General features: G+C 50.8%; 2 protein-coding genes across 2 annotated transcripts in view; both read left to right on the top strand.

The window, feature by feature from the left end:
• Positions 1–21,484, top strand: part of MEI1 (meiotic double-stranded break formation protein 1) — a gene marked incomplete at both ends in the record, with an annotated part of 36,064 nt that extends 14,580 nt beyond the window's left edge. Inside the window, 20 exon segments of the mRNA XM_084305997.1 lie at positions 326–467; positions 1,507–1,618; positions 1,979–2,039; positions 3,280–3,377; positions 4,187–4,361; positions 4,472–4,619; positions 5,186–5,458; positions 8,511–8,676; positions 9,895–9,999; positions 11,691–11,801; positions 12,382–12,563; positions 14,486–14,567; positions 14,769–14,974; positions 15,710–15,791; positions 17,796–17,902; positions 18,741–18,872; positions 19,206–19,352; positions 19,984–20,093; positions 20,943–21,185; positions 21,418–21,484. Of these exon segments, the coding sequence (XP_084162123.1) occupies positions 326–467; positions 1,507–1,618; positions 1,979–2,039; positions 3,280–3,377; positions 4,187–4,361; positions 4,472–4,619; positions 5,186–5,458; positions 8,511–8,676; positions 9,895–9,999; positions 11,691–11,801; positions 12,382–12,563; positions 14,486–14,567; positions 14,769–14,974; positions 15,710–15,791; positions 17,796–17,902; positions 18,741–18,872; positions 19,206–19,352; positions 19,984–20,093; positions 20,943–21,185; positions 21,418–21,484 (2,749 nt within the window).
• CCDC134 (coiled-coil domain containing 134) lies at positions 21,052–24,706 on the top strand. Its single transcript, XM_084292482.1, has 7 exons — positions 21,052–21,185; positions 22,063–22,180; positions 22,457–22,578; positions 22,784–22,868; positions 23,281–23,462; positions 23,681–23,752; positions 24,072–24,706. Exons 2-7 carry the CDS (start codon positions 22,078–22,080, stop codon positions 24,195–24,197), a joined length of 690 nt encoding a protein of 229 aa, XP_084148608.1. The 5' UTR covers positions 21,052–21,185; positions 22,063–22,077; the 3' UTR covers positions 24,198–24,706.
• Positions 24,707–25,016: the final 310 nt, after the last annotated feature.

Here is a 25,016-nt window from a genome sequence, read left to right as displayed (position 1 = left end):
TCAGTCTGATTTTCACAAGGTTTGCTGCATTGTGCTCTAGGCACTGTGGCCTGGCTGCATAACTTCACTGTTGTGGTAATAGTGCCTCCCACGGCAGATATTTTATTCAGAGAAACTAAGTCTTCCTTTCCCAAAGTGTGGTCATCTTGTGCAACACTGCTGACTTTTAATAGCTTCACTCAAGAGGTAGCTCTGTGTTATTGCCCATCAAGTGTCTGTGGGGTCCTTCGTGGTGAAAGTTTTGGTGGAAATGCAGTGTCTCCTGGCTTCCTTTACAGAGTGAGGAGGATTTCTCTCTCCTCTGGTACCCGCTGTGTGTTTGTAGGTTAGCAGTGGAATTCCAGACTGACCCCATGGCCCAGGAGAACGCTTTCACTGCCCCTGGCTCGGAGAGCAAAGAGACGCTGAGCAACTTCTCTGAGTTCCTGCTGAGGATCTGTGACAGTCTCTGCATCCCAATGGTCATGGTAAGGCCTCTTTTGGACTTGATCTATTCCTTTAAACTTGGTCTATTCCTTATGAAAGGTGCCCTCAAGCACCACCAGTAGGTGGTACAGGTCTTACGGGGAAGAGATCATGTAGAGTAAACCCAGAATAGCTGTGACGTTTGCCACCTCTCCAGAGCAAAATGTGGTATTACATAGTTCGTGCCAAATGGGAGTATTTAGTCTCAGGGGGTGGAGAAATTCTTAAAGTTTCCATGTAGATGGCAGTGTCTTTCCTCAGACCGTGCAATCCCCATAGCATGCCTGCCATGTTATCTAATCCATGGCAGCCCTGTTGCAAACATGGAGTAAATTTTACTAGTGCTTTGCCACAGGTTCAGGTATGGATCCTTGCAGTTGCTGTGGGGGCTTGGAGATGTTTTGGTTTTATAACCAGTCTGCTGGTAGGCAGCTGCAGGGGCACTGCTGTTGTCAGCCCTAAAGGGAAGGTGCAGTGCGTGTCCAGTTTGGCAAAGCTGGAGACAGAGTGCTGCTTCTTGCTCATTGGATTCGGGTAAAAATTAATGAACTGTGGTAAAATTGTCCAGTGACCTTCTGCAGGAGTGAGCTGAGTCGTTCTATTCCAAATGTTTTAGTGCTGGACTCTGTGGAGAACTCAAATGCCTGTTCGCCACTGCTCAATAAAACTCTACATTAAGTGTTGCTGAAGTCAGCTGCACTTAAGTATATGTCCCGTGGTGTATGCCGTGCTGCAGAACTGGCCATCGGACCTGCAAGAGCAGGGTAATGTGGGCAGTAATGGGGCCTGACTGGTTGCCAGCTGGAACCAGGAAAACGTTTCATGTTTGCTGTAATGCCTTGCAGTGTTAGCAGCGTAGCTCATAACATCAGCTGAGGGGAATGTTAGTTGCTTTCAAAGTGCTACCAGGCGTTTTGGTAGAAATATTAAGCTATCTGTTTGGATTTAGGAAACTTCCTGAGAGGGCAGGAGGCAGGAAGAAAGCTGCTGCTTTCAGTGTGTATTGGATATCGTGCCTCTGAACCTTTATTTCTTCCACAGAACTACCTGGAAAGGGCTGTCAGCTCGTCAGTGATGGAGGTTTTCATCTCAGCACTGAATACCCTCTTTACCGTGGTGCCAAACATGCGGATTAAGTTCTCCAAAAAGCTGGGTATGGTGGTAGCGTGGGATCACGTTCTCTGTGCTGATTCTACCTCCTATGTACTCTGTATTCCTTGCTCTTTGCACACCAGTGACACACAGAATTCAGTTCCTCTCTTCTAAACACGTAGAGCTGTCAAATCTTCCCTTTTCCTTCTGAGCAGACAAAAAAACCCCTTAGATACTTTCCTACAAACCAAACTTGGAATAGTTTATTGTGGGGGAGACAGCCTAACACGTGTATTCTTACTGGTATGGCCTGCCTTGTTCACCAGGCTTGCATGGAGATAATTATGGCACCAGGCTACTATTTTTTTTTATCGTACATATTCTGTGCTCCTTTGACATTTCTGCCTTGCTTTCTGTCTAGCATCCTCCTCCTTCATCCGCCTGACGCTGGAGCTGAAGGCCAGATTTTGCTCTGTGCAAAGGTATTGTGCTATGTGAATTGTGAGTGAGGCAAAAATTTCCAGAGGGCAAAGCAGATCAGGCCTTATCTAATGCACCCGATTTAAGCAAGAAGGGAGGTTAAGAGACTCAGGAGTGGTTGTATCCTACAGCAAATTGTAAACACTGCCTTTGGAAAAGCTGGGTCTGTGAGAAGGGAGAAGCAGTTAGCTAGGGGGAGGGTGAATTTTCACAGCTCTGCGAGAAGTCTGTGCTCCACTGTGAGCTGTGCAGAGATGAAGCAGTCTGAGTTTTGAAGAGTGGAGTTGGTGGGTGCTTTGTAAAGGAGTAACAGTAGCATCAGCTCCATCTGAGCTCTGGCTTCCAAGGCACATATCACCACTACCTTTGTTCCCTGGGGTGTGAATGCGTAAGATGTGGGAGGGAGGAGGAAGACTTCAACAGGAGGCCTTGCAAAGGGTCTTCTGTAGCAGAGATTACAATTTCTAGGTTGAGTAACACTGGGGGAGTCTCCCTTCTGCTCTGCAGAGATGTTTTACCTCCTCTTCCCTGTGACTGTATCTCATTAAAAGAGTAAACAAAATACACTGCACCCTCATCCAGCTTAACACCATGGAAATTAAAGTGGGGATGTCTGTGCCTGTGGGTGGTGTGTGGGGAGTGACCTAGGTCTCTAAATACAGTAGTGTGAGGCATCAAGGATGCTATGGTACAGCGCGAAGATGTTTATGTCCTATTCTGCAACAAAATAATTGGAGAGAGTAGTTAGAAATAGAGCTGTTCTCACCCTTTTAGGCGATATTCTATTGACATTCTTCATGGTTCATCCCTGGAAACACCATGGTGCCAAAATCTTTCACACCGGCAAACTCCTTACCAGTGTTTGTCAGTGAAATTAGATATTGGGAGCCACCCTCATACAGCATTTTCTGCAAAGTTAAGGGTCCTGCCCTTGCAGGACTTCATGCGAATACATGATATGATGACTGTGAGAGTACCCCACTGTATTCATATCATCCCAAGGCGTCTGGAATTGCTCACTGTTGTCACCACTGCTGCATCTGCCACATCTGTGAGCTGACTGTTCTTTGGGAGCTCTTGATTCTCTTGGAAGCCTGGGTTGGTTCCTGGAGTCCTGCTATGACGGCAGGTGCTTGAATATGACCAGCCAGTAAACTGAAGTTTTGGCAGGCAGTGTGTGATAGTGGAAGTGTGAAGAGGATGTTTCTAGCCTTCTTTGCTGTATCTTTCTGCTCTTCACAGTAATCCTGCCTTGAATCAGGCCTGTTCCAGATTCCTCTGCAACTTGTGCCTGAGCCTTTACTCTGCCACAGAGAAGGAGAGAATTTCTGCTCAGGAAGGCAAGTGCAGGGAAGGAGACACGTTGCTTCATTTAGGTTGAGGCCCTGCCAGCCTCTATTTAGGCAAAGGGGAAAAAAAAGGGGGGGCAAAGAAAGGAGGAGGAAAGGGGGAGGCCACATGTAAGCTCTATTTAAAGATATTTTTCTAGCTTTTTTTAAAGCTGATCTACTGAGGAGATAACTGGCAAGAGAATGCCTTTTGAAGAGTTTGACTCTAGTTGAATGAGCGTTTCATGTGCCTTTGGTTTACATGGTGACATTTATTAGCACAACTATGCATGGCTTAATTACAATGATATTAGTTGCCAGGGTCACCCTTATCTGGTGATAAGGGTCCTTTTTTTTCCTCTGTTGTACTCTATTTTCCTGCCTATACTGCAACTCTCCATGTTAGGTAAGTCACAAATAAATAAGATGAAAGTTTCCACATCACAAAAGCCACTTTTTCCCCTAGCAGTGGTTGGTCACTGTAGTGGCAGCATCAGCAAAGAGCTGGGAACCTCAAACAGAAGTCTCTTTTTATCCTCAAAGCCAGCTCTGTTAGATCAGGTCTCACACCTCCATTCATTCCAAATCATGGACGTGCTCTTGCTGCTTCATGCACTGTATGCAGACTGGGGTAGTAAGCTGCCTTTGATATTTCTTACATCAGGAGCTTCACCAGTTTAATATGATTGAGTTAAAGGCAGACAGGTGCTTCGATTGTCCCTCCTTTCCCCCCCCCTCCCGCCCCATTCCTCTCTGCTTATGCCTCTCTGCTATTACATTCCCCATCATTGCCTGCCTGCTCATATTAGTTTTATGTTTAGAGCAAGAGATGTCTGAGCTCCTGCAGAAGGCTTTGCCTCAATTAAACTACACAGTTGCTGAAAGCCTTCTCCTCCTGGCTGAAAACCCAGAGGCTTTCTCCTTGGATCAGTCCCTTTGCAGCCACCAACACTGCTTCATACTCCTCTCGTACTTTGCCTACACCCTCGGGGACAGGTGAGCCACGAGCATGCAAGGCAAGTAGTTATGTGGCCATTACAGACCATGTATCAGTAGGTAAAACATGTCTGATTTAATTGTTTCCACTCCAATCTCCTTGCCTGCAGGTTTGTCCCAGAAGCAGAACTGTTTCTAGCCATAAGAAATTTCCTCCTGTCAGCACAGGACCGTGGAGACTGTCCCCCTCCATACATACTCAGAGCTGTGCTTTACCTCCTTGCCGTTTGTCAGGACAAAGGCAAAGGCCTGGACTCGGTAAAAGATTTCATTCCTACCTGTTGGACCCATTTTACTGAAACTGAGGTTCCCCCCTGCTCCTGTCAGTCCTCCTGCAGAAAGTATTTTGGTATGTGTGGTGAGTAATGAATGAGTGGAGAGTGTGCAACGCATATACACTCTGGAAAGTTAACTGTGAAAAGCCACTAGGGGATAGGGATTTGATTGAATAAACTCGTGGCTGTGTGGGAAGTGTAAATGTGTTGGATAGGCTGTAAATTCACATACAGAATATTACAAATTTCATAGCTCGGCTCTCCTGAACACATCCACAGCCTCTGCAGCAGCCTTTCTAGTGTTCCCATATGGCTCTTTGCTGCTGCGCAGCTTTGAGCACTGTATAAAGCCTACAAGTTTCTTAGCCTTTGTGATGCAAATGGGCTTCACAAAATGATGTTTAACTGATATATTTGATTGTCTACTAAAAGGGCTGTGTGACTGCTTTGAACAATAAACTCTCGTCGCTTCAGCTTTTGGATATTCACTACCCAGTGGTTATTTTGTTCTCTCTCCCCCTCTCCCTTTCCCTCCCACATGCTTAACAGAGGTCCTTGTGTACCATAAGGAGGATCCTGGATAATCTCCCAGATCTGGGCTTGGTCTACGTTCACTGTCCTCTCCTGCTTGAATTCTTCCTGCGCTACCCTGAACTTATGGGGAGATTTGGACACCAGGTTCTACAGCTCTGGTTTTTCTGGGAAGACTGCAATCAAACCAAGACTGAAGGAGCTGGTTTTGGCACGTCTGATCAGCTGAACAGTGCTAACCCTTTACTTCCCATTCTGAAGAGCAATTCCAGCATTTTGCTCATTTTACTGGTATGCGACTTTCACAAGGACAGGCTGTCATCCTGGCTTTAATTCTGGGGGAGAATGTAGGACTTTTTGGTTAATAAAGCACTTAGTGCTGCTCTGAGGCCAATGTCTGCATACACAGGCCTCCAACTCACAGACAAGCCTGATATGGAAAATGGGATCGTGAACATGTGTTAGCTCTTTTGGTTATCCATCTACTGTGAAGGAAAGGGAACTTTTGGGAGCTGGCTAGGAAGGAGCCTGAAGGGTGCTGCTGACGTATTCCATGAAATAAAATCATGGGCTTTTTCCTTTCTCTATCCCGATACACAGATGGAGAGTCTAGAGCCTTCTGTGGTAGCCTTTCAAGAAACTGCTTTGCTAATTTGGGAGCAACGGTGTACTACTAGTAGATGAGAAGGATATGAGGAACAGAGAGCTTTCAAAAAGAAGCAGGAAGAGAGCAGGTCTCAAGGGCATGGGTTTCTGTTTGCTTTTTTTATTTTGTTTTTAACTGGAGAGTCTTGCCAGATTGTTTTGCAGTACTCTGAGTTTTTAGGACTGCAAATAGCACATTGTATTGCTCTTAAAAGATAAAATACAAAACCTAGAATGTGGAGAATTAATGAGTATAGGGGAGAAAGAGGCCTTGCAGTGGTAGAACAGGTGTTTTGCCATTAGCTGGTGTAATGAGCTCTGTCGATCTATACAGTCATGAGAGAATTTGGGTGCCGATGGCTGCTCAAGGTCTTCTCTCACTTCCCCCTCTCCCACCTGCCCTGTCACCCTTCCCCATCGGTGGCCACTTGTCCCACGATTTTTTAGCCAGTCTGATAAGCAAATACTTGTTACTATTTCCACACAAGAACATTATATTTACCTTTAAGGGAAAAGCTAACAGCTGTGATGTTTCTTCTGCAGCCTGTTACAGTAGGACCTTGGTAGTTTCTGTACACGTTTCTGCATATCATGGAGAACAGAAACCTGTATCAGCAAACAGTGAAGAAGCCAGGTTTGATGCTGAGTGGGCACCTGTGAGGCATTTCAGACTGGCAGGTGTTTGTTCTGATCTAAGACGCTCTGAAGTACATTTTCATATCCTGGGTTATGGAACTGATTGCCAGGAGGGCCGTTGTGTAGGACAGTTCTTGAACAGTCAGGGCGATATTGCAGAGCAGCTGCCAGTATCCAAGTGTTTGATGCCATTGCCAGAGCAGTAGTAAAGGTGATCGATGCGTTGACAGAGTGCAAACGAATTCAGAAGTGCCCCAGGAAATGCCTCTGCCCTATTACCTTTGGCAATAGTTCTGGAGCTATCACTCCACAACCTAAAGCAAGTGTACAGGTCGCAGGTCTGTCACTGCACAAAAGGGAAACGGTGACTCCTCCTCTCAATGGTACAGCATTCCTACTGTCCCCTTTTCTGTCCTGCCACCTACTCTTGCAGAAATAAATTAATTTAGCTCTGTCCTACTCTTTAAAGTGAGTCGTAATAAATCACAGGCTTTGACAGTTTACCTCTCAGCTGGGGAAGGGCATAATCAATCTGAATTTAGATGGCCTAATAAACCAGTGCAATATCCTGAAATAAATATACTGTCAGATATAAACAAAACTTACGAGGTGAACAACCTCAGCCTGAGAATCCACTAGTAAAATGGAAAAGCCTCTGCATGGTGGAGTGAAACAAAAATGAATGTCCTTCCAAGGATGATATATTTGCTTATCTGCTTTTAATAAATGCCTGGATTAGATGGAACAGATGGTTGGTGGCTTCATCTCAGACCTTGAGCTCCTGAGTAGGAAGGAAAATGTCAGCACAGTGATGCGTATAGCAGGACTGGGAAGGCTGTGGGCCTTGGTTAGCACTGTTTGGTGCTGTGTATGTTTACCTGGGAATGAATGTGGTAGTGATCACACATTGGCCCACTTGTCTTCATGCTCCATATCTGAGCTGATCTCTCGGGGAATGGAGGCAGGCTGAATGACATGAGATTACGCGTGAATTAGGCAGGAATTAAGTTCAGAGCTGGAGAGGTGTAGGTTTTTTGTTTGCTTTTCTTTTTTTCTGGCACAGAGCCTGTTCTTACCTTAACTGCTTTCCTTAGGCAGAGGGTCCCAAAGCCCTTTCCTCTCCATCATCCTGGCCTGGATGCATGACTACCGTGTGACAGGGGAAGGGAGCTGGAAGAGGCTCCGGGCAGGCTGTGGGCTTGGTAGCATTGCTCAGATCAGTTTTCTTTCCTGTTTACCTCTTTCTGCTGTGCTGTTTGCAATGCAGTAGTCAGGACTACGGGGAGAAGAGAGGAATGGTAGTGCTGATGTAATTTATGTTGAGGCTATCACAGTATGTCAGCACTGCAGGCCGTTTCATGCTTTGCCTTTATGGAGCTGCATCTATACATGCTGTGCAGGTGAATTTAATGTTAAACACCTTAGCAACAAAGTATGCCCAAATTTAGGCTACTGGCTGTGGGATTTAGCTCAGAGACTCCAGACAGAGCTCTGTATTCCAGAGGAAGGCTTGTGGGCTGGATGCTCTTCCATTTTCAGGGACTGAGTGATTGCTTGTCTGGTTTATGTACGTTTCATACAGTTTAGCTGTTATGTTGCTACTGCAGATAGTAGGCTGCCAGCCTGAGACTCCTGAAAATGAGTAATTATGGACTGACTCAAAGCTTGATTTTAAGTAAGCATGTTAATATGCAGCCTGATTTTTCAAAACAACAAGGACAGTGGCAGTGCCAGAGGCTCCACATTCTTGGAAACAGGGCCCTGGCTTTATGCACTCGTTTTTGTAAAGCCTTGACCTTAAACATACCTTTCCCCCATCCCTGTGTGCTGGATGGGGGTTACAGAGCCAACTGCATTCTTTAACAGGGTATTATTCAGAGATGCCTATCAGAAGAGTGTCTGTCTGCTTTATCAGTGCTCCATTTAATCAGGACGTACTTAGTCTGCACAACGCTTTATTCGGATGTTTCCCATGACTCCAGATGAGCATAGTGGTATTAAATAGCAGTGACTTCTGCCTAATCAGGGCAGAATGGTAACCTGTGTGTTGCTTCCCTCCCAGGACCTGGTCTGCTCAAGCCCCGTGGAGGTGGCTCAGAAGGTGTTGGTGACTCTGAGGACCTTCCTGGAAAGAAGTGAGGACGCCCTTGTCTGTGACCTCCTCCGGAGCCGGTTCCTGCAGATTCTGCAGCAGCTACTGGTAGAGAGTAGCTCAGCTTCCTTACAAGGTGGCTCCCCTCTTGGATTTGGCTCTTTTTGTACAATCAACTAGCAGGGTAGATGGCTGAAGCTATGTAGTCTGGGATGAAGTATCCCTTTTGCCTCTCTCTGTGCTGGACAGCTGGGTGAGCCTGAGTGCAGATGGTTCCCAGGGCACAGAGGCTGGGAGCAGACATCATCTGAATCATTCATGACATAGATCCTCACACGGGATCTCTGATATTACCAGATTTCATAATTCTGTTAAATCACAAACATATAGCAGGGTTGTGACTGGGGGAAATCTCTCTTTTCCTTCCTGACCCTGGCTGTAGAGTGGGGACTGTTACCCAGTCGCAAAAGGTGCTGTGCAAAGCAGCCCGTGAGGCTGAACTGAAAGGGGGAAGCAGTGCTAGGATGTCCTTGGCTCCCTTGGGATAGGGGTCCGCCACAGCTTTTGCTAGCTCTTGAGGGGGACGCTGACGCTTCTTGCTCTGCCTTGCTCTGTTTGGAAGTTTGTCTGGCCAGCAGCTGGGATGGAAGCATGAGAGGGACAGTGGTTTTGCCTTCTCTCCAGCAAAGTCATGTAGGCTGGAGAAGAGGGGGTGTTGAAGGCAGGAGTGTGATACAGCATGAGATAGACAAGATTATGGATAAAGAAAGCAATGTTGGCTTGTGCTAGATCTGTCGTGTTGGGAATTGTGCACATCTGGAGTTGTGGTGTCCCTTTGTTGCTAATCTAGGAGTGCCAGGTCTGAGGGAAGGCAGGTTATCCATTTCCTGCTGCAGGAATCAGACCTTTTCCTCCAAACCACTTGTGATGGAGACAGGACACTGGGCTAGAGGGTTTTTTTTTTTGCAAGATTAGAGCCCTTCTGCTGCATCTGATATTCACAGCTCCACTTGATACTGCATCTTGAACTCATTAGTGAGGGTATTGGCAGCGTCCTCCAGAGAGCCAAACACCAGATGCACCCTGGCAACAAGACTTATTCCTAGCACACGGGCAGTTCTCTGCGAGGTCTGGGGCAAAGAACTCCAGGAGGTTTCTTGCATACAGACCTGCCTGGTCCAAAGGGGCTGTAGAGATGGGAATGAGGTCAGGAGGGTATAGGTGTGTGTCTGTGGAAAGGGGGAATGCTTCCTCTCCTAACTCACCCTCATTCCTAAGCTGCAATTGTTGGCACACTGTAAGGTAGAACAGTTTAGAGTTCACTGACAAGCTAACCTGCCAGTACCCTTCTTAGCTAACAGGAACCTGCCCATTTTGCTGAGCCTGCTATTCCTGGTGCAGCTGCGGAGCAAGGGCATGAGGGAGCTGGACAGCACAGACTTCAAGCTGCTTCACCAAGGTGAGTCTGTGCATCCCTCTTCTTCCAGGAGGATTTGACCTTGGTTGGTTGTTCTGTAAGATGATTAGGGGCTGGCTTTTCATCTTTTGAAAGAAGCTGTGCCTTGCATCACACTTACCATTGTTTTAAGATACGTTCATAGCCAGAGCGTTGCAAAGAGCCCTGGCTACCAGTTTAGGCAATAAAGCACTTTTTCTGCCTCTTGCTTTTGCAGCATATTTGTTGTTTGAAAACCCCACAAGGTGGCCAAAGCGTTCTCATGGCCATGACATGATGTCAGAGTCTGTGAGTGGTTCTGGCTCGGCATACGATGGCATTGCTGATGTGCTTCCTGAATCACCCTTCCCTGCCCTCACCTGCTAACGCAGGACTGAGGGGTTCAGCCCCCAGAGGTGTCCTGTGAACCAGCCAGCAGGGACCGGCAGCCCAGGGAACCCAGACTTTCCCTGCAGCATGAATCCAGACTGTATTGGTCCCAACCAGCTGCAGGACTTGCCCACTCCACCCCAGAGACAGAGGAGAGGGGTATGTTTGTTTACTGCACATGCTCTGGCCTGCTCATCTGCTGATCCTTAGCTGATGACTTCTCCCTTCTTACTTGGCGACTGGAGATTAAGGCAGGCCATGAATGAAGAATAGATACTAGAGGGGTACTCAGCTGATCCGTCCTCTCATCTCTTTCCTCTCATCTCTTTCTGCTCTGTCAAATTGATTTGTACAGCAGACTTTGAAGGACTATCCCTTTCAATTTGAAATGTTCCATGTTGCAGGGCTGTCTGTGCTGCCCTTGTAAAGAAGCAGCGTTTCTCAGACACTCATTAGCAGAGGGAACTGGGGGCGTGGAAGAAGCATGTCATCTTTATAGCAGCCCTTCTTAGCACAGCTTAGCTGCTCCCAGAAGTCACAAGCTCCCTTTTCTCTTGCTTTCTGCTCTTTTTTTTTTTTTTCCCAACAGAACTCTGTCTCTTCCCCAGCACCCCCTTCATTCCCTGCTTTCCTCCCCAGGCTATGTTCGTGAGGGGAGGGCACTCTTCTCTGATGCAGCCTGCAAACCAGCTCGTAGATGGAAGGTTGTAGGGAGACACACTGATGTGTGTTTTTTGAGAATTGCTTATTCAGAGTGTGAGCTCTTCAAAAGATCTCCTATGACAGTTCTGCTGAGCCCTGCAGTCCTGGATTTCCCTCCCAGACTCTTGCTAAACACTGTGCCTAAATGCCTGCTGCTTACAACAACCGTGGCACGTTCATTACTTGTGTGAGCAGTGGCTGTGAGCGTGGAGGAGCACAGCTCTCCCTGCCATCCCCTGCTCGGGCTGTCTGTCTCCATGTGAAATGGGCACATGGCTGCTTATGGTCCACCCAGTATTAGGATCAAACTGGTTCTGTGGAAACAGGTAACATATCTAAGAGTCTGTAGTGCTTGGATTCATTACTGCCCAATGTATAAGCCTTTTAATATACTCCTTTCTGTTGTCTTTTGTTGTTGTTATTTTCTCCCCTCCCCATTATCACCCTCCACTGCATCGTCTTGGTCTGAAGCAGACACTCTGCTTTGTCTGTACCCTGCTCTGTTAAATTTTGCTTCACGTTGTGTTGCTCTTGTATGAATTCCCTCCCCACTGGCAGCTCCTTTCTTGTGCTGAGGTGCTGTGTCGTGTTGGTGTCCGTGTTACACGTTCTTTTGTTTCCAGTCAGCAACCTCTGCGGGAAATGCAGGCCGAGAGACACCGACCTCCTGCAGCCATCCTTGAATTTTCTGTACTGGAGCCTTCATCAGACAACACCTTGTAGTCAACAGAGAGGTGAGGCAAGACTGTATTGATTGCCAAGTTAATCTCTGCGAGGCTGTAGCTTGGGCATGAGAGATTGTACACTAACTGCCTCAGCAGGTGAGGTGGATTTTTCCACTTTAGCATCGCAGTTAACAAACAACACTTTGTGTTTGGGACCATTTATTTATTTATTTTCAGGGCGAGGGCTTTGTTTTGTTTTTGCTGCCTTCTGATAATTCAGGAATCGGCTGCTGGGAGACAGAACCGCCGTATTTTTCTGATTCAGAAAACTCAGCGGTGGGGCTTCGGTGCCTGGCTGACGTATCCTGGTATTGCCGTGGTTCAAAAAATTAAACAATAATAGAGACAGCTATAACCAACCTCCTAGCTGTGTCAGCTGAAGGCTGGTCGTTTTATTAGCTGGCCAAGCGGTCGCTCATGCTGCGGGAGATGAATACGGGTGTAGCAGGACAGCCTTAGGTTGATGAGCCGTGGCAGCTGAGGCTGCCTGACCGCAGCAGGGGAGTGCTCTGCACTTCTCTTCTGCTTGTCAGGCTGGCTTAACCTGTGCCATCCCACCAACCTCTCTGATGATGTCTCTCCTACACAGCAGTGGCTGTGCTGCTCTCCAACGTGTCCTTGCTAGAGCTCCTCCAGAAGGTGTTGGAGTGCACCTGGACGAGGTCCTTTCCCTCTGAACCTGCCTACCTGTCACCTGAGGATGCCTTGCTGTGCTCCGGATGGCTCTTGGCTGCTTCCCTCCTAATTTATCAGCATCGTTACAACGCTGAGGTTAGATCCATTCTAGTGTTCAGATCCAGGGACTGGCTAAACCTTAAAAAAAAAAAAAAAAAACACCACACAAATACTTAATTAGCAGGGAAAGTGGTTTGCTTTGGCCTGGAATCTGTTTGTCTTGGCTGCTTTACTGCTACACATTATTCCTTTCTGCACCTCTCCAGCAGGACTGGAAGCTAGCATGTTGCTGGAGGATGAGACGCAAATCATTTCAGAGTTATAGATGGGCAGAAATCTTGAGGGGAAAAATGCATACCCAACTCTCCTGGTCCAAATCACTTTACTCTTCCAGACAGCGCAAAATAAACTTTACAGCTTTTCTTCAGGGAAACCTGGGGGTGTGATGCACAGCTCCCATGTTATAAACTGCTTATTTGGTACTAAAACAATCAATAGTAGAACAGTCACTATCCAAACCTATTACTGGCAAATAAATTCTTAATATTAGCAAGCTTGTATGGATGTGGGCAGCTGTCATTGTATTTGATGCTTTGCAGTCCAGTGACAGAGCTGAGCTGGAGCTGGCAGCTGCTATTAGAATGACAGGTTAGAGGGAATGGAGCACTTCCTAAAGCCAACCCAAGGGAAAACGTTGCCTTTTGGAGTAACTACCCAGGCCTGTCTCCCCTTTCTTAACATGGAGGTAAACAGCATGCCATGAGTTTTGAGCTCTGCTTCTGCAGTTACGCCCAGCAGAGTGTGTTCTTTGGTGCACCTACTCGTGGATGATAAAGCCACTTCAAGCACATGGGTGCACCTGCACAGATAGGCAAAAATTGGTTTTCTATACTGAGGGAAGATTTCTTCCAAGAGACCAAACCAGAACAAGTCTGTACCTGTTACTTCATGGATGTGCTGCCTCTGGTTAAGTCTTGCAGCATTGGACTTGCATGGGTTGTCAGCTGTGTGAATGCATGGGAAAACCTGCCTGCCCCTGCTCTGTTAACTGCTGTGCACAATTTTTCTTCTTAGTTTTCAACTCAGGGCTGTGTCTGAGTGGTCAGTGTTGTGCCAGTCCCAAAAGGGACTTGCTTCAAGTGGCTGATGTCGAGTTTCATCTTTTGGAAGCCATTCTCTCAGCTCATATGGATCCTTGAAGTGCAATCATTTAGTGGCTTATAAACCTGTTATTTGGCCTCATCAGTACCTTACTGACTTGATGTGCTATGGTGTCCAATCCAAAATCCTTCTTGCACCAGAGATGTGGAAAGAAATTGCAGATACAGATGGCAAATGGAAGTGGTTGAAGGATGCTTCAGTCCTTCTAATCTCCAACATTTCTAAGCTGCAGTATTTCTAATCTTTGGCTGAAGGGCAGGAGAGAAGATAGGAGGAAGAGTCACTTCTGCTGTTTTCTGCTGCTCAGTACTGCTAAAGCTGCACAAAGCATCCTGGAGGCCCTAGCAGGGAGCCTTTGGCCTCTGTGACTGTGGGGTGATGCCAGGCTGTCTCCCTGAGCTTGCAGTTTTATACAGGGCAACAATGGCTCTGGAAAATGTGAATCACCCACATTCAGCTCAGGTGGGTGTTAATAATGAGGGCTTGACTGGCCCACCCAGCCTTGTGGCATAGCTGTTAGCGTTCCTGCTGGTGGCTTTAGCAGAAGCCATTGGATAAACACAGCTCATAGGTGGAAGGCTATTGAAGCCTTTGGCTTGCCGGTACTTAGACAAGTAACCAGTGCCACCCCGTTACAGGAGGTGCTCCTAGCATTCCTATTGAACGTTCCTCTCTTCAGAAAGGCAGTTTGGATGTCACAATGATATGACTTTCCTTTCTGGATCAGACTCCTGAAACCCTGTTGCTGTTCCCCTTTTTTCAATGGTTATCATGGAGTAATGTCTAAGGACTGAAAATACAAAAGGAAGCTTTTTACCTGGTAGAACCATTTTTTCTTGTATTTTATTCTCCTCCAGGTTCACCAGACACTCACTCTAGACCTAACAGAAGTCCTGAATGCAATCATCTTCAGGAAGAAGAAGCCAGTCCTGCTGCTAGGTATTTTGTGGGGATTTGAGTGGAAGTGGTGGCTAATACCATGTTAAGGGCAGCAAGGGAGAACTGGTGACTATGGGATGGGGCGGTGCAGGTGCTGCTGGTAACCTGGAAGCTTTGGGAGTGCATTTTGTTTGCACAGGCACCAACACGCAGGGCAGGGGAGAGAAAAACACTGATACTAACGAGAGGCTCCCTGTCTAGTGAGCATCATGCAGTTCCTGAGAGCTGTCCTGCGGCAAAACTTCTCCTCCTCCCTGCTGGTGATTGTCATCAAGAACACAGCCCAGGGTGCTACACAACCGCAGCCATCACCGCTGGAGGATGCTGCCCTGCACCCCCTTGCCATGCAGCAGGTCTTCTTGCTTCTCGTCAGCCTGCAGAACCTTTTGGTGCATGTCTACCTGCAGGTATATAAAACACCAGCTTTGGGACAACGCCCATAAACTAACCTGAAGAGAAATCACTCTGGTGCAGAAGGAAACGGGTCTGCCTTTTCTTTGCTTCTGCCTGCATTTTCCACCCCTTGCAGACCTGTGATGAGGAGGAGGGAAAATGCTCTTGCTGCAGTTTGTGCAGCATGGTGCAGTGCGAAAGAAGGTAAATCAAGCTACGTGGTGCTTCCTGCTGCTGAACTAGACAGCTTAAACTCTATGTGCTGATGACAGTCTCTGTACCCTATCTCCTGCTCTGCAGGGACCCTGCAGTCATTGGGACTGTGAGGTGGGAAAAATGTATCAAATCCCAGCCCATTTCATACAGAGCTGGTGAGGTGCTTTGGGGGTAAAGTACCTTAGTTTGCATTTACTCACACAAGTGATGTTGGGCTCCAGGGGACAGTACATCGGTTTACATTTAACACCCTTGAGCAATGTTGCGCTCCTGCCTTTATTCTTTGGAGATTGTTACTTAATTTTTTTCATCTCTGAGTAAGTACTTCTGCCTTTGTCTGGCTCCTTGACATGACAGCTAATTTTCAGCGCGTTGCATCCTGTGAAGGAGATGAAAGCTGTTATTTTCCAGTGCTGCATGTTCTTCAGAGCCTGCCACTTCATGAATTTTCCTCTTGCAATAGCTTTTGACTGTTTGTATTTTCTTCTTTGTTGTTCCTCCTCTCCTCCCCCCCCCCATCCTTGGGATTCCAGAAAGACTTGCTGCTTTCTCAAGCTGTGGTTGCCTGCCTGGAAACCTTACTGGAATACCTGTATGTGAAGAACCAGGATGTTGGTAAAGTCTTCCTGCCCTTCCTTCTCCTGGGTTTCCCTCCTGCAGTGATTTTGGGCTCTTTGATCTCCATCCAATAATGCCCTGGAGCAGATGTTTAATGAGCTTATGCCCAATAAGAAAATTTATTCGTATGCTCAAGGGTAATCTTACGTGCTTTGTGGGATGAAATCATGGTGCTTTGCTCCCCTTTAGGAGTGAGCCTTCACTTTGGCTCTGAGCATCAAGATGTTTTCCAAAAGAAAAAAAGGTCACAACCACCCCACACCCTAATGTGGTAAAAACGAAGGATTTAGGGACCGATGTAATATAGGAATAGTCTTTCAATTCCACCCCAATTTAGCAAACCTTTGGATCATAAAGATAGAAGGGGTAGGAAGGGAGGGAGGAAAGCTATGAATATGATTTGTCTTCCACACAGAGACATTTGGCCCTTAGGGATAGGAAGGGAGAAGAGGGTAGTAAACAGCCTTAGGAAATGGAAGCTGGAAATTCTAGATTTCCAGGGGCAAATGCAGACCTTGCTTTCAGGAGTCCGTGTCAGACTGAATGCATACCACGCTAGCTGTATAACAAAATATGACAGCATCGTACAGTCAGGGGAAGTGTAGACCCTTCTGCTCATTGTCAGCCTACAAAGTAGAGATGTTGTCTCTGATCTTAGAACAGAAAATTAGTTTTCTGTACCCTGACCTGTTCAAATCAGTCACGTAAACACTGAGCGAGAAGGGAACGGAGTGAATGAACACCAGACAAAAAGGACATTGTTGGGAGAGGGGAAGCTGTTGAATAAAAATGTAATACTGCCGATGAATGACAGCCAGTAGCTGAAGGGAGTCTGTTAAAAGGCGTGTTATGGGGACCTTCCACTGATCTGGGATTATGGTAACAAAATGTTTCAGTAGCAGCTGAACCCTTCACTTTGGCTGTCCAAATTCTTGCAGTGGTGCAGAAGCTCACAGCAGTGCTAACAAGTCTCCCAGGTGGAATGAGGGTTTTTAGTATGTTTGGCTGAAAGAAGCAAGAACATTGCAAAGGCTGTGGCCTGGTCTCTGCCTGTAGAAGTTTCCTCCTTTGAGGCTTTCTAAAACCCTCTTTTGGTCCAGAGATTCTTGCAGATGAGCAGAGCACACTCAGTGCACAGCACTGGTACTTTCTCATTTCCTCCAGGGAAAAGATCCCATCCCCCCCCCCTTCCAACACTTTACGTGATTTTTTTGGTGTTGCTTTACCACAGAAAAGATTGTTGTAGAGGCAATAGGGAGGTGCCAGTGGAAAAGGGACCTTTCTGAAAGGGTTCAAACCTGGTGGCCAAGCTGTAACAGGTTGTATCTGCTGACCTGTTGTAGTTGTCCATCCCCTGTTCTCAAACAGCAGTAAATACAAGGTAGTGCAAGTTAACTTTCGTGAGAGATTTCACACTGTCACAGCCAGTGACCTTGAGCCTTACCTCTGCTTATCTTACACGCTTTTAATTAAGAACATTTTCTCTTCTGGTTGTTTGCACTGCTGCCATCAGCCTGGCTGGTCCCTGTAGTACGCTCTCTGATGCAGACCCAGGCTCAGTTCGTGCAGCTTATGTTATAGGGCTTTCTTCATTCCCTGAAGAGTATTCGGCAGCTAAATAAAACCTCTGGTCAGGAAACTTGTCCTCATATTGAAACCAGAGGGTATATTTTTAAATCCTTGGGCTAAAGATATCCCCTCAGTATTTTATGACATGCACCCCAGGAGAATGTTTCTCATCCCACACAAGCACAATGTTGGACAAAATGTATTCTGTTTAAAAAAAAACTATTAAGCTTTTGTCCTCATGACTAAACTCTTGCCCAAAGAGTGACAGATTTAAAAGCGAGTAAGAACAGAGCAAAATGCCCCCTTGGTGTTTCACAGCTTGGGGTCTAGAAGAGAAAACATGGGTTCAGAACTGGAAGACTCCTTTTGCAGGCCCAGCCTGTCACTTGGCAGATTTTTTAAAGCAGTCTGTGGCTTCTCCTTCTCTCCCAGCACTGCACGTTGCTTCACAGCCCTGGCACCGATTCCTACTCTTGACACTGCTCAACGGGGGCCAGCAATCCGTTCTGCAGCCAGAAATTCTCAGACTCGTGACTTTGGTGAGCAGGGGAGGGGTGGGCTGTGTTTTGTTTTGTTCCTCTATGTTGGTACAATGCATCTGGGTTGTTTACTGCAACTTGCCTCCTGTACATACACGGTCTCAGATACTACTGTGGTTTTGTCTGTCACTATATTTGTGTCCTGTAATAATTGTACTTTCAAGTGAACTTCCCTTCCACGCTGTGCAGAAACCGACTGCTCTAACTGAGCGCATCCTGTGCTTTTGGTGTTTTTGTAGCATTGGTTTAGATCACCTAGAGCCCCTGGGGAGGAGAGGGAAAGCCTACAGAGAACGTGTGGCTGCCGTTGGCAGTCTGGGAGCATGCTGTGGCTGGTTGGAGAGCAGAGCTCTGCTTGGCATCACAGCTTCTCTCCCAGTCTTTGTCCTTACAAACCTGAATTTTCAGGTCAGGGAATTACCACAGTCTGTGACCCTGCTGTATGTAGGGCCTAAGAGCAAGAGAGAAAGTGTGCTCCTACCCAGCAGAAACACTGAGGATACTGAAGTCCTCATGGCAGCAGATGAGAGGAAGGGGTTATTAATGTGAACCTTCCACCCCCAAATACATGATGGGTTTGTGGATCTTCGTTATTCTTATTTCACTTTTAAAAGGTTACCTGGATTATTTCAATTTCTTCTTGACCTAAACTAAGTCTAGCTAGACCACCACCAACGTGGATATTTGCACTGGTTCTGTCAGAAGTGGTATAAAAAATCAGGCCTGTGGTTAGGGTGCTGCAACATCCCTTTGCATGGAAGAGGTCTTCCCAGGTGACGTGTCATTGTTGGAGCCTATGGGTTGCTCACTAATGCCTCTCTCGTTCATTTTGTTCAAGTTTGTGAGGTACCAGAGCAGCAATGTTATTTCTCAAAAAGAAGTTAGCCTGATTCTTCGGGAAGCAGCAGAAGCCAACTTGCCAGAGCTGCCGGAGGCCACATCACGGGCACTTCACCTCTTCCTTCATCAGGTAAGAAAGCAATGACTGCTTAGGAAAATGAGAAGGGAGTTCCCTAAGGGATTGCTTCAGCCTTTGATGGGGAGCCATAAGCTTCCTTTGAGGAGGTGATAGTAAGATGATGAGGAAACCTGCAGCTGCTAGCTTGGCCTGCTGCCTTGAGAGATGAGTAGTGAGATGGGGAAGTGAACGATGCCAGCAGCTGCCTAAGCTGTGTCATCAGCGTTGTCGTGGGCCACATGATCAAAGTTTGAAGTTTGAAGGTTGCTCTGTCGGGAGGGATGAAAGAACAAGGACAATAATTTGCTGTTGGTCTGGAAATCATTCCTACTTCTGACTGCACAGGTTCAGAGCAGTCACTGTCAGATGGAGGCAGTGGAGGCAGGGACCATTCGGACCTTGCTGGAGCACCTTTCAGGACAGAGGAGCACCTGTGCAAAACATCAGGACATCGTGTATCCTTTTGCTGGGCTAAAGCCTTTGATAGGAGATGTGAGGGTGGTAGATGTGATGGAGATAGAAAGGGCACTTAGTCTGCTGTTCCTGAATGATTTTCAGCCAAAGGCAAACAAGAGTGCAAAAACTGGTGGTGGTTACTACAGCTGGCTAATTTTGGGATGAAATACCTCATCATCCCCAAATTTGAGAAGACATTTGGGAAACAAGGAGTCATTTGGGATGAAAGACAGGTCTCTGTACAGGGATTGCATTCATCTGTAAGGCAGAGATGACACAATGAAAGGGGAGCAGGCCGGGGCAGCCGTGACTTCAAAGCAGCAGCAATTCCTGTGTTGATTTCCCTGGAGGATGAGCAGCCACTTAACCTCCGTGTGCTAACTCACACCGATACGCCTGTAGAGTCACGGCAACCCAAAGATAACTCGTGCACTTTCAAAGTACAGCAAGTGTCCAGAAGCTGCCTGGTGGAGTTACCCTTAGCAGCAGAGTCCCCTGCTGAGCACTGACTCCTCCTTTTCTCCGTGGACGGGAGGGAGGGGTCACTCCCAGGTTACTTTTGGAGAAAGGGAGGGCCTGATGTACGTGCCAAATTCGGCATTTGTTTATTTCTGAAAATGTCCGCTTTTGCCTTCCTGTTTTCATCACGCTGCGTTGCCTCAGACAGGTAGCAGACACGGAGCTGGCCCCAGCAAGGGTTTCCTACAGGGTGGGGGACTTCCTCCATCGTGTCGGTGGGATGGCACCGTCATCAGCCGTGGGCAGGCCGTATGGAGGGTGAGGTGGCTGTTACTGCTGGGAAACAGCTTGGCTTCATGCTCAACCCCCACGTCACGCCACAGGTCTGTGGTGGGGAGCACAGGGCTGTCCCAGAGCTCAGGTTCTCCTGGTGAAGGCTACACCAGCCCCGAGAAGTTCCTCCCTGCTGTGTGGCTGGTCTGTGCGGCAGTGAGGGAAGGCGGATGCTGTTACATTGCCCGCGTGGTCTGGTTGTGCTCACAGTGGTGGCTACCTCAGAGGGATAGTCGTGAACATTGGAAGACAAAATCCTCTGGTCAACAGCGAGCTTTGGTGTCAGCTTTATCAGGAAAAAACGTTCTTTGGGCTCACCCACATGAATGTTTCCCAATGTTGGTGGGGTTTCCGTGGTCTGGGAGGGGGGTGTTGAGTGATGAACTCCTGTCTGCAGTGTGCCAAATGCGGGGACTGCGGTGTCTCACTGGAGTTTCAGCCGGGCTTTCCCTTTGGTTTCCACTCATGCCGTCCACGACAGATGCCTGGGAGGTGTGGCGGTGTCCCTGGCACACATCGGAGACTGAACCCCGAGGAGTACGCGCAATGGGGTGACGGGGCAAGAATGGGACAGGAGACCCCACATACCTCCAGCGGCTGGTGGAGAAGAAGACGGACGAAGGCAGTCATTTGCAGCTCACTTTAAAAAAAAAAAAAAAAACATGTTGAAAATTGTTCATAAAGCCCTGTTTCTGAAACGGGGCCTCTCTGTGGTGTCTGTGGGGCTGCGGCGGGGCCGGTGCCCGTCAGGAGCCCCGAGCAAACACCTCGGGGCACGGCTGGCACAGGCTGGGGGGCGCCCCGCGGGCGGCAGCCGCGCCGCTCGCCCCGCAGCCGGGCGGAGCGGGACCGGGAGCGGGACCGGGACCGGGACCGGGACCGGGGCCCCCCCCCGGCGGTCCCGGAGCGGCGATGCCGGGGCCCGGGGTGCCCGGGGCGGGGCGGGAGCTCAGGAAGTGACACGGCGGGGCGGGGAAGCGGCGGCAGCGGGCATGGCAGCGCGGCGGGCGTGAGCGAGCGGCACCGGCACCGGCACCGGGCACGGCACCGGGCACCGGGCAGCGGCACGGCCCGCAGGTGGGGGGAGAGGGGCCGGGGGGAGGCTGCGGGGCGGCGGCTGCGGGTCTGGGAGAGCCGGGCTGGGGCTGAGCACGGCTCGGCTCGGCTCGGCTCGGCTCGGCCTGCTCCGGGCTCGCAGCCCGCTGGGGTCGCCCCCCTCGTGGCGGTGGGATGTCCCCACCGGGGCACCGGGCGCACCGGAGGTGCAGGGGGCGAGGTGTCCCGGCTGCCCCCCGCGGTGCTGCCGCAGGAGAATTCGTGAAGTGGTTAGAAATGGCTTAACGGGGGCTGCTAACCCGCATCCGTCACGCCGTTAGGGAAAGGGGGCCAAATTCGGGGACCGGGAGGGGGGCTGGGGGCTCCCGGCTGCAGCCGGGCACGGGGGGGCTCGGGGGAGCCTCGTCGCGTCCCTCGCGGGGTGCGAGGACACGGGGAGAGCTCTCGGAGCCGGGAGGGACATCTGCAGGGGGTTACTGCAGCCCCGATCCCAGGCTGGCCGGCCCAGGGCTGGATCCTGCTGTTACAGTGGGGTGCGGTGGGCAGGGGGCTGGGAGAGGGGCTGGGGGGGTTAGGGTGGGGTGGGGTGGGCCAGGAGGGGAGACTTGGTGAGGGTGAGCGCGGAGAGACAATAAAAGTTGTCTGGGTCTCCTCACAACCTCGTGGTGGGGCCCCAGCTGGTGTTAAGGTTACCTAAATTGGGGAGGATTCAGCTGATTTCAGTTCTGTGGCGTGGTTTGGGTTGGGGTATGTGTGGGGTGAGCGGCTCGGCTGTCACAGAAACACAAGGGGCTGCCAGGGAGGTGGAGCCCCCGGCCGTGGGGTGGGTAAGGGACAGGGTTGGTGTCCCTGGGGCTCGTCTCCTCGCTCACCACGGGGTTTGTCCGTGTGGTTCCAGGCTGCGGTGTCCCACATGGGTCTCCTCGTGTTCTGCCCCTTTCTGCTGGTGCTGGTGCTGCCCGGGGGCAGCCGGGCAGACCTGGAGAAGCAGAGGGTGGACTCCGGCTTGGAAATCTGTATCCTTCCCCTCAGGCCCTCGCCTCCGTCCTGCTCGGATCTGGCGGGGCCGGAGAGCGCTCGCACGCGTGAGGAGGGTCAGAGACGGCACAAAGGGGAAGGTGGGGACGGAGGGGAGAGGAGGGAAGGGTCTTCAGGCTGTGATCAGTGCTAAAAGAGCTCTGAGGGCTCGGTCTCTGGGTGGGGAGACGCGGTGGGGCCAGGCTGGCGCTGTGTGCCCTGAGGAGTGGGAGCGCTGTGGCGCTGGCAGCGTGGGGCCCTTGACTGCGCTGCAGACAAGAAGCTGTTCGAGGTGAAGCGCAAGGACCAGATGAACGCCCTGAAGAACCTGATCGAGCTCAACGACGTGAACCAGCAGTACAAAATCATCGACATCATGCTCAAGGGACTCTTCAAAGTGAGCGTGGCGCAGGGGACGCGCTTGGGCTGCCCGTGGTGGCGCTGGGGAGGGCAGGCAGGGTGTGAGGTGACAGCAGGGGGCAGATAGTCGGGCTGGGAGCAGAAAGGGGGACGCAGTGGGGCACCCCCGGGGTTCAAGGGCTGGGGGGAGGATGGCAGGGTAGGGAGGAGTGGGATGGGGCAGTGACCGGGGGCTCTTGCAGGTGCTGGAGGACTCGCGAGCAGTGCTCATAGCTGCGGATGTGCCCCCAGATGGGCCTTTCCCTCAGGACGAGAAGCTGAAGGATGGTAGGTAGGGATGAAATCCCCCTGTGCAGACACCAGGCATCCCCTGGTCCCCCTGTTTCTGTCAGGGACCCTGTTGCTGTCTCCCTGACCCGTTTGCACTGGGGGTGCCACCCCTTCAGCCCCGACCTCCCCATCTCACCACAGACATACTCAGGACCCTGTCCTGTGTGGGTGGGTCAGCCCACAAAGCCCCGCCATGCAGCTCTTCCTCTCGATCCCCTCTTCTCTTTTCTGGGTGACACCACACAGATCTAGGATCTCACAGCCTGCATCACCTCTCCCTTACCCTGTCTCCATCCTCAGCATCTCATGGCTGGCATCTGCTGGCAATGCCCAGGGCTGGGCCTGGCGTTTTGGGGTGCGGTGATGTGCAGGACGGGCTGCTGACAGGGCCGGTGCCTCTCGTCCCCAGCCTACTCCCACGTGGTGGAGAACACGGCCTTCTTCGGGGACGTCGTCCTGCGCTTCCCCAAGATCGTGCACCACTACTTCGACCGCAACTCCAACTGGAACAACCTCATCCGCTGGGGCATCGGCTTCTGCAACCTGACGGGCGTCTTCGAGCGGGGGCCCCACTCCCAGCTCCTGGGGCTGGTATGGCCCTGAGCCCCCCACCACTGCCACGTCCCTTCCCCGCTGTCTGGGGGGCTGCGGGGAGAAAGGGAGGAAAAAGAAAAAAGAGGGAAAGAGGAGCTGCTGGGGGGCTGCTGAGCACACCCCGTGTCTGAGGGGGTCCCATGTCTTGGGTTGGGGGCAGAGCAGAGGAGAGGGGGGCAGGAGCTGGTGGCAGCGGTCTGTGCTTTGCCCTGCAGATGGCTCAGGAGCTGGGCATCAGCGAGAAGTCCCCTGATTACCGCAATCCCTTCAAAGCCGACCACTCTGAGGTAAGGCAGCCGAGCTGCGTGGGTCCCCCTCGTCCCCTCATGGATGGTGGCAACTCCAGTGGGATTTTGGTGGGCTGTGCTCCACGGGGGGATGCGTTGGGGGATGCCAAGCTCCAACTCCACTCTGCAACAAAATGATGAGTTTTCAGTACTTTTTACAACGCCATAGCCTGTCCGCATCCCTTCCTTTACTGAGCAGGCAAAACACTCTCCGCATCCGTGCTGAGTTGTCCTGGCACCTCCCTGGAGCCAAATTGTCCCGGTGTAGGAGCGGTGGGTTCGTTAGCAGCCCCCCGGCTGACCGTGCTGTCCCCCCCAGTTCTTCCCCAGCGCCGACACCTTCCAGAAGGCGCTGCGCGAGGAGGAGAAGCGGCGGAAGAAGGAGGAGAAGCGCAAGGAGATCCGCAAGGGCCCGCGCATCTCGCGCTCGCAGTCGGAGCTGTAAGCACCGGGCTGCACCTCCACGGGGCCGGCTGTGGGGCGAGGGCCGGGTCCTGTGCCCGCAGGGCTGCTCCCACCCGTGGGGCCGTGCCGCCTCCGCCCGCGGGTGGGCCGGGGAGCCCGCAGTGCTGCTGCTTGTGAGTTTTGGGGTGGTTTTTTGTGTTTTGTTTGCCCCGGTTATTCCCGGCCGCTGCCTGGTCGCTACCTCTGCCCGACCCCATGTCCCGGGGGCTGTTTTCCCATACAGCCGGCGTTCCCGCTGCGGCCCCACAGTTGGGAGGCCGGCTCCCAGCCCCGCCGGTGGTGCCTGGCGGGGACATTGGGGTGCGCGGCTCCCCACCGAGCCTCTCTTGGGGACCCCAAGCAGCAGCGGGCCCACCGGCGGGATGGTGCTGGGGCACGGGCTGCGCCGCGCTGCCTTCAGGGACGGGGAGACGGCCTTCAGCGCCTCGAGCAGGGGCAGCTGGAGCGGGGCGCGCCTCGTTTCTCCCGAATAAACCCCAATTATTGTTATTGGTTTTTTTTTTTAACAAAGACGAGCCCGTGGCTGGGTGCCGTGTCCGTGGGCAGCGGGGCTGGGGGGGGGGGGGGGCAGGAGCCGGGCCCGTGGGCGCCGCGTGCGCCCCACGCGCGTCCCGCCCGGCGCGAGGCGGCGCGCCTTTCCCGCGCGCGGCCACGCCCCCTCCCTCATGAATATTCAAACGAGGGGGGCGTGGCGCCGCATGCTAATCGCAGCTGCTGATCGGTGACGCGCCCTCACGCCACGCGGCGCCGCGCGCGCCCATTGGCCGGCAGCGCCCTGGTCTCACTGACAACGCGTGGG

The sequence above is a fragment of the Netta rufina genome (assembly GCF_964035555.1).
Source record: "Netta rufina genome assembly, chromosome: 1".
Lineage (NCBI taxonomy): Eukaryota > Metazoa > Chordata > Aves > Anseriformes > Anatidae > Netta > Netta rufina.
The sequence above is the reverse complement of the archived record's forward strand: the minus strand, read 5'-3'. Positions and strand labels throughout refer to the sequence as shown.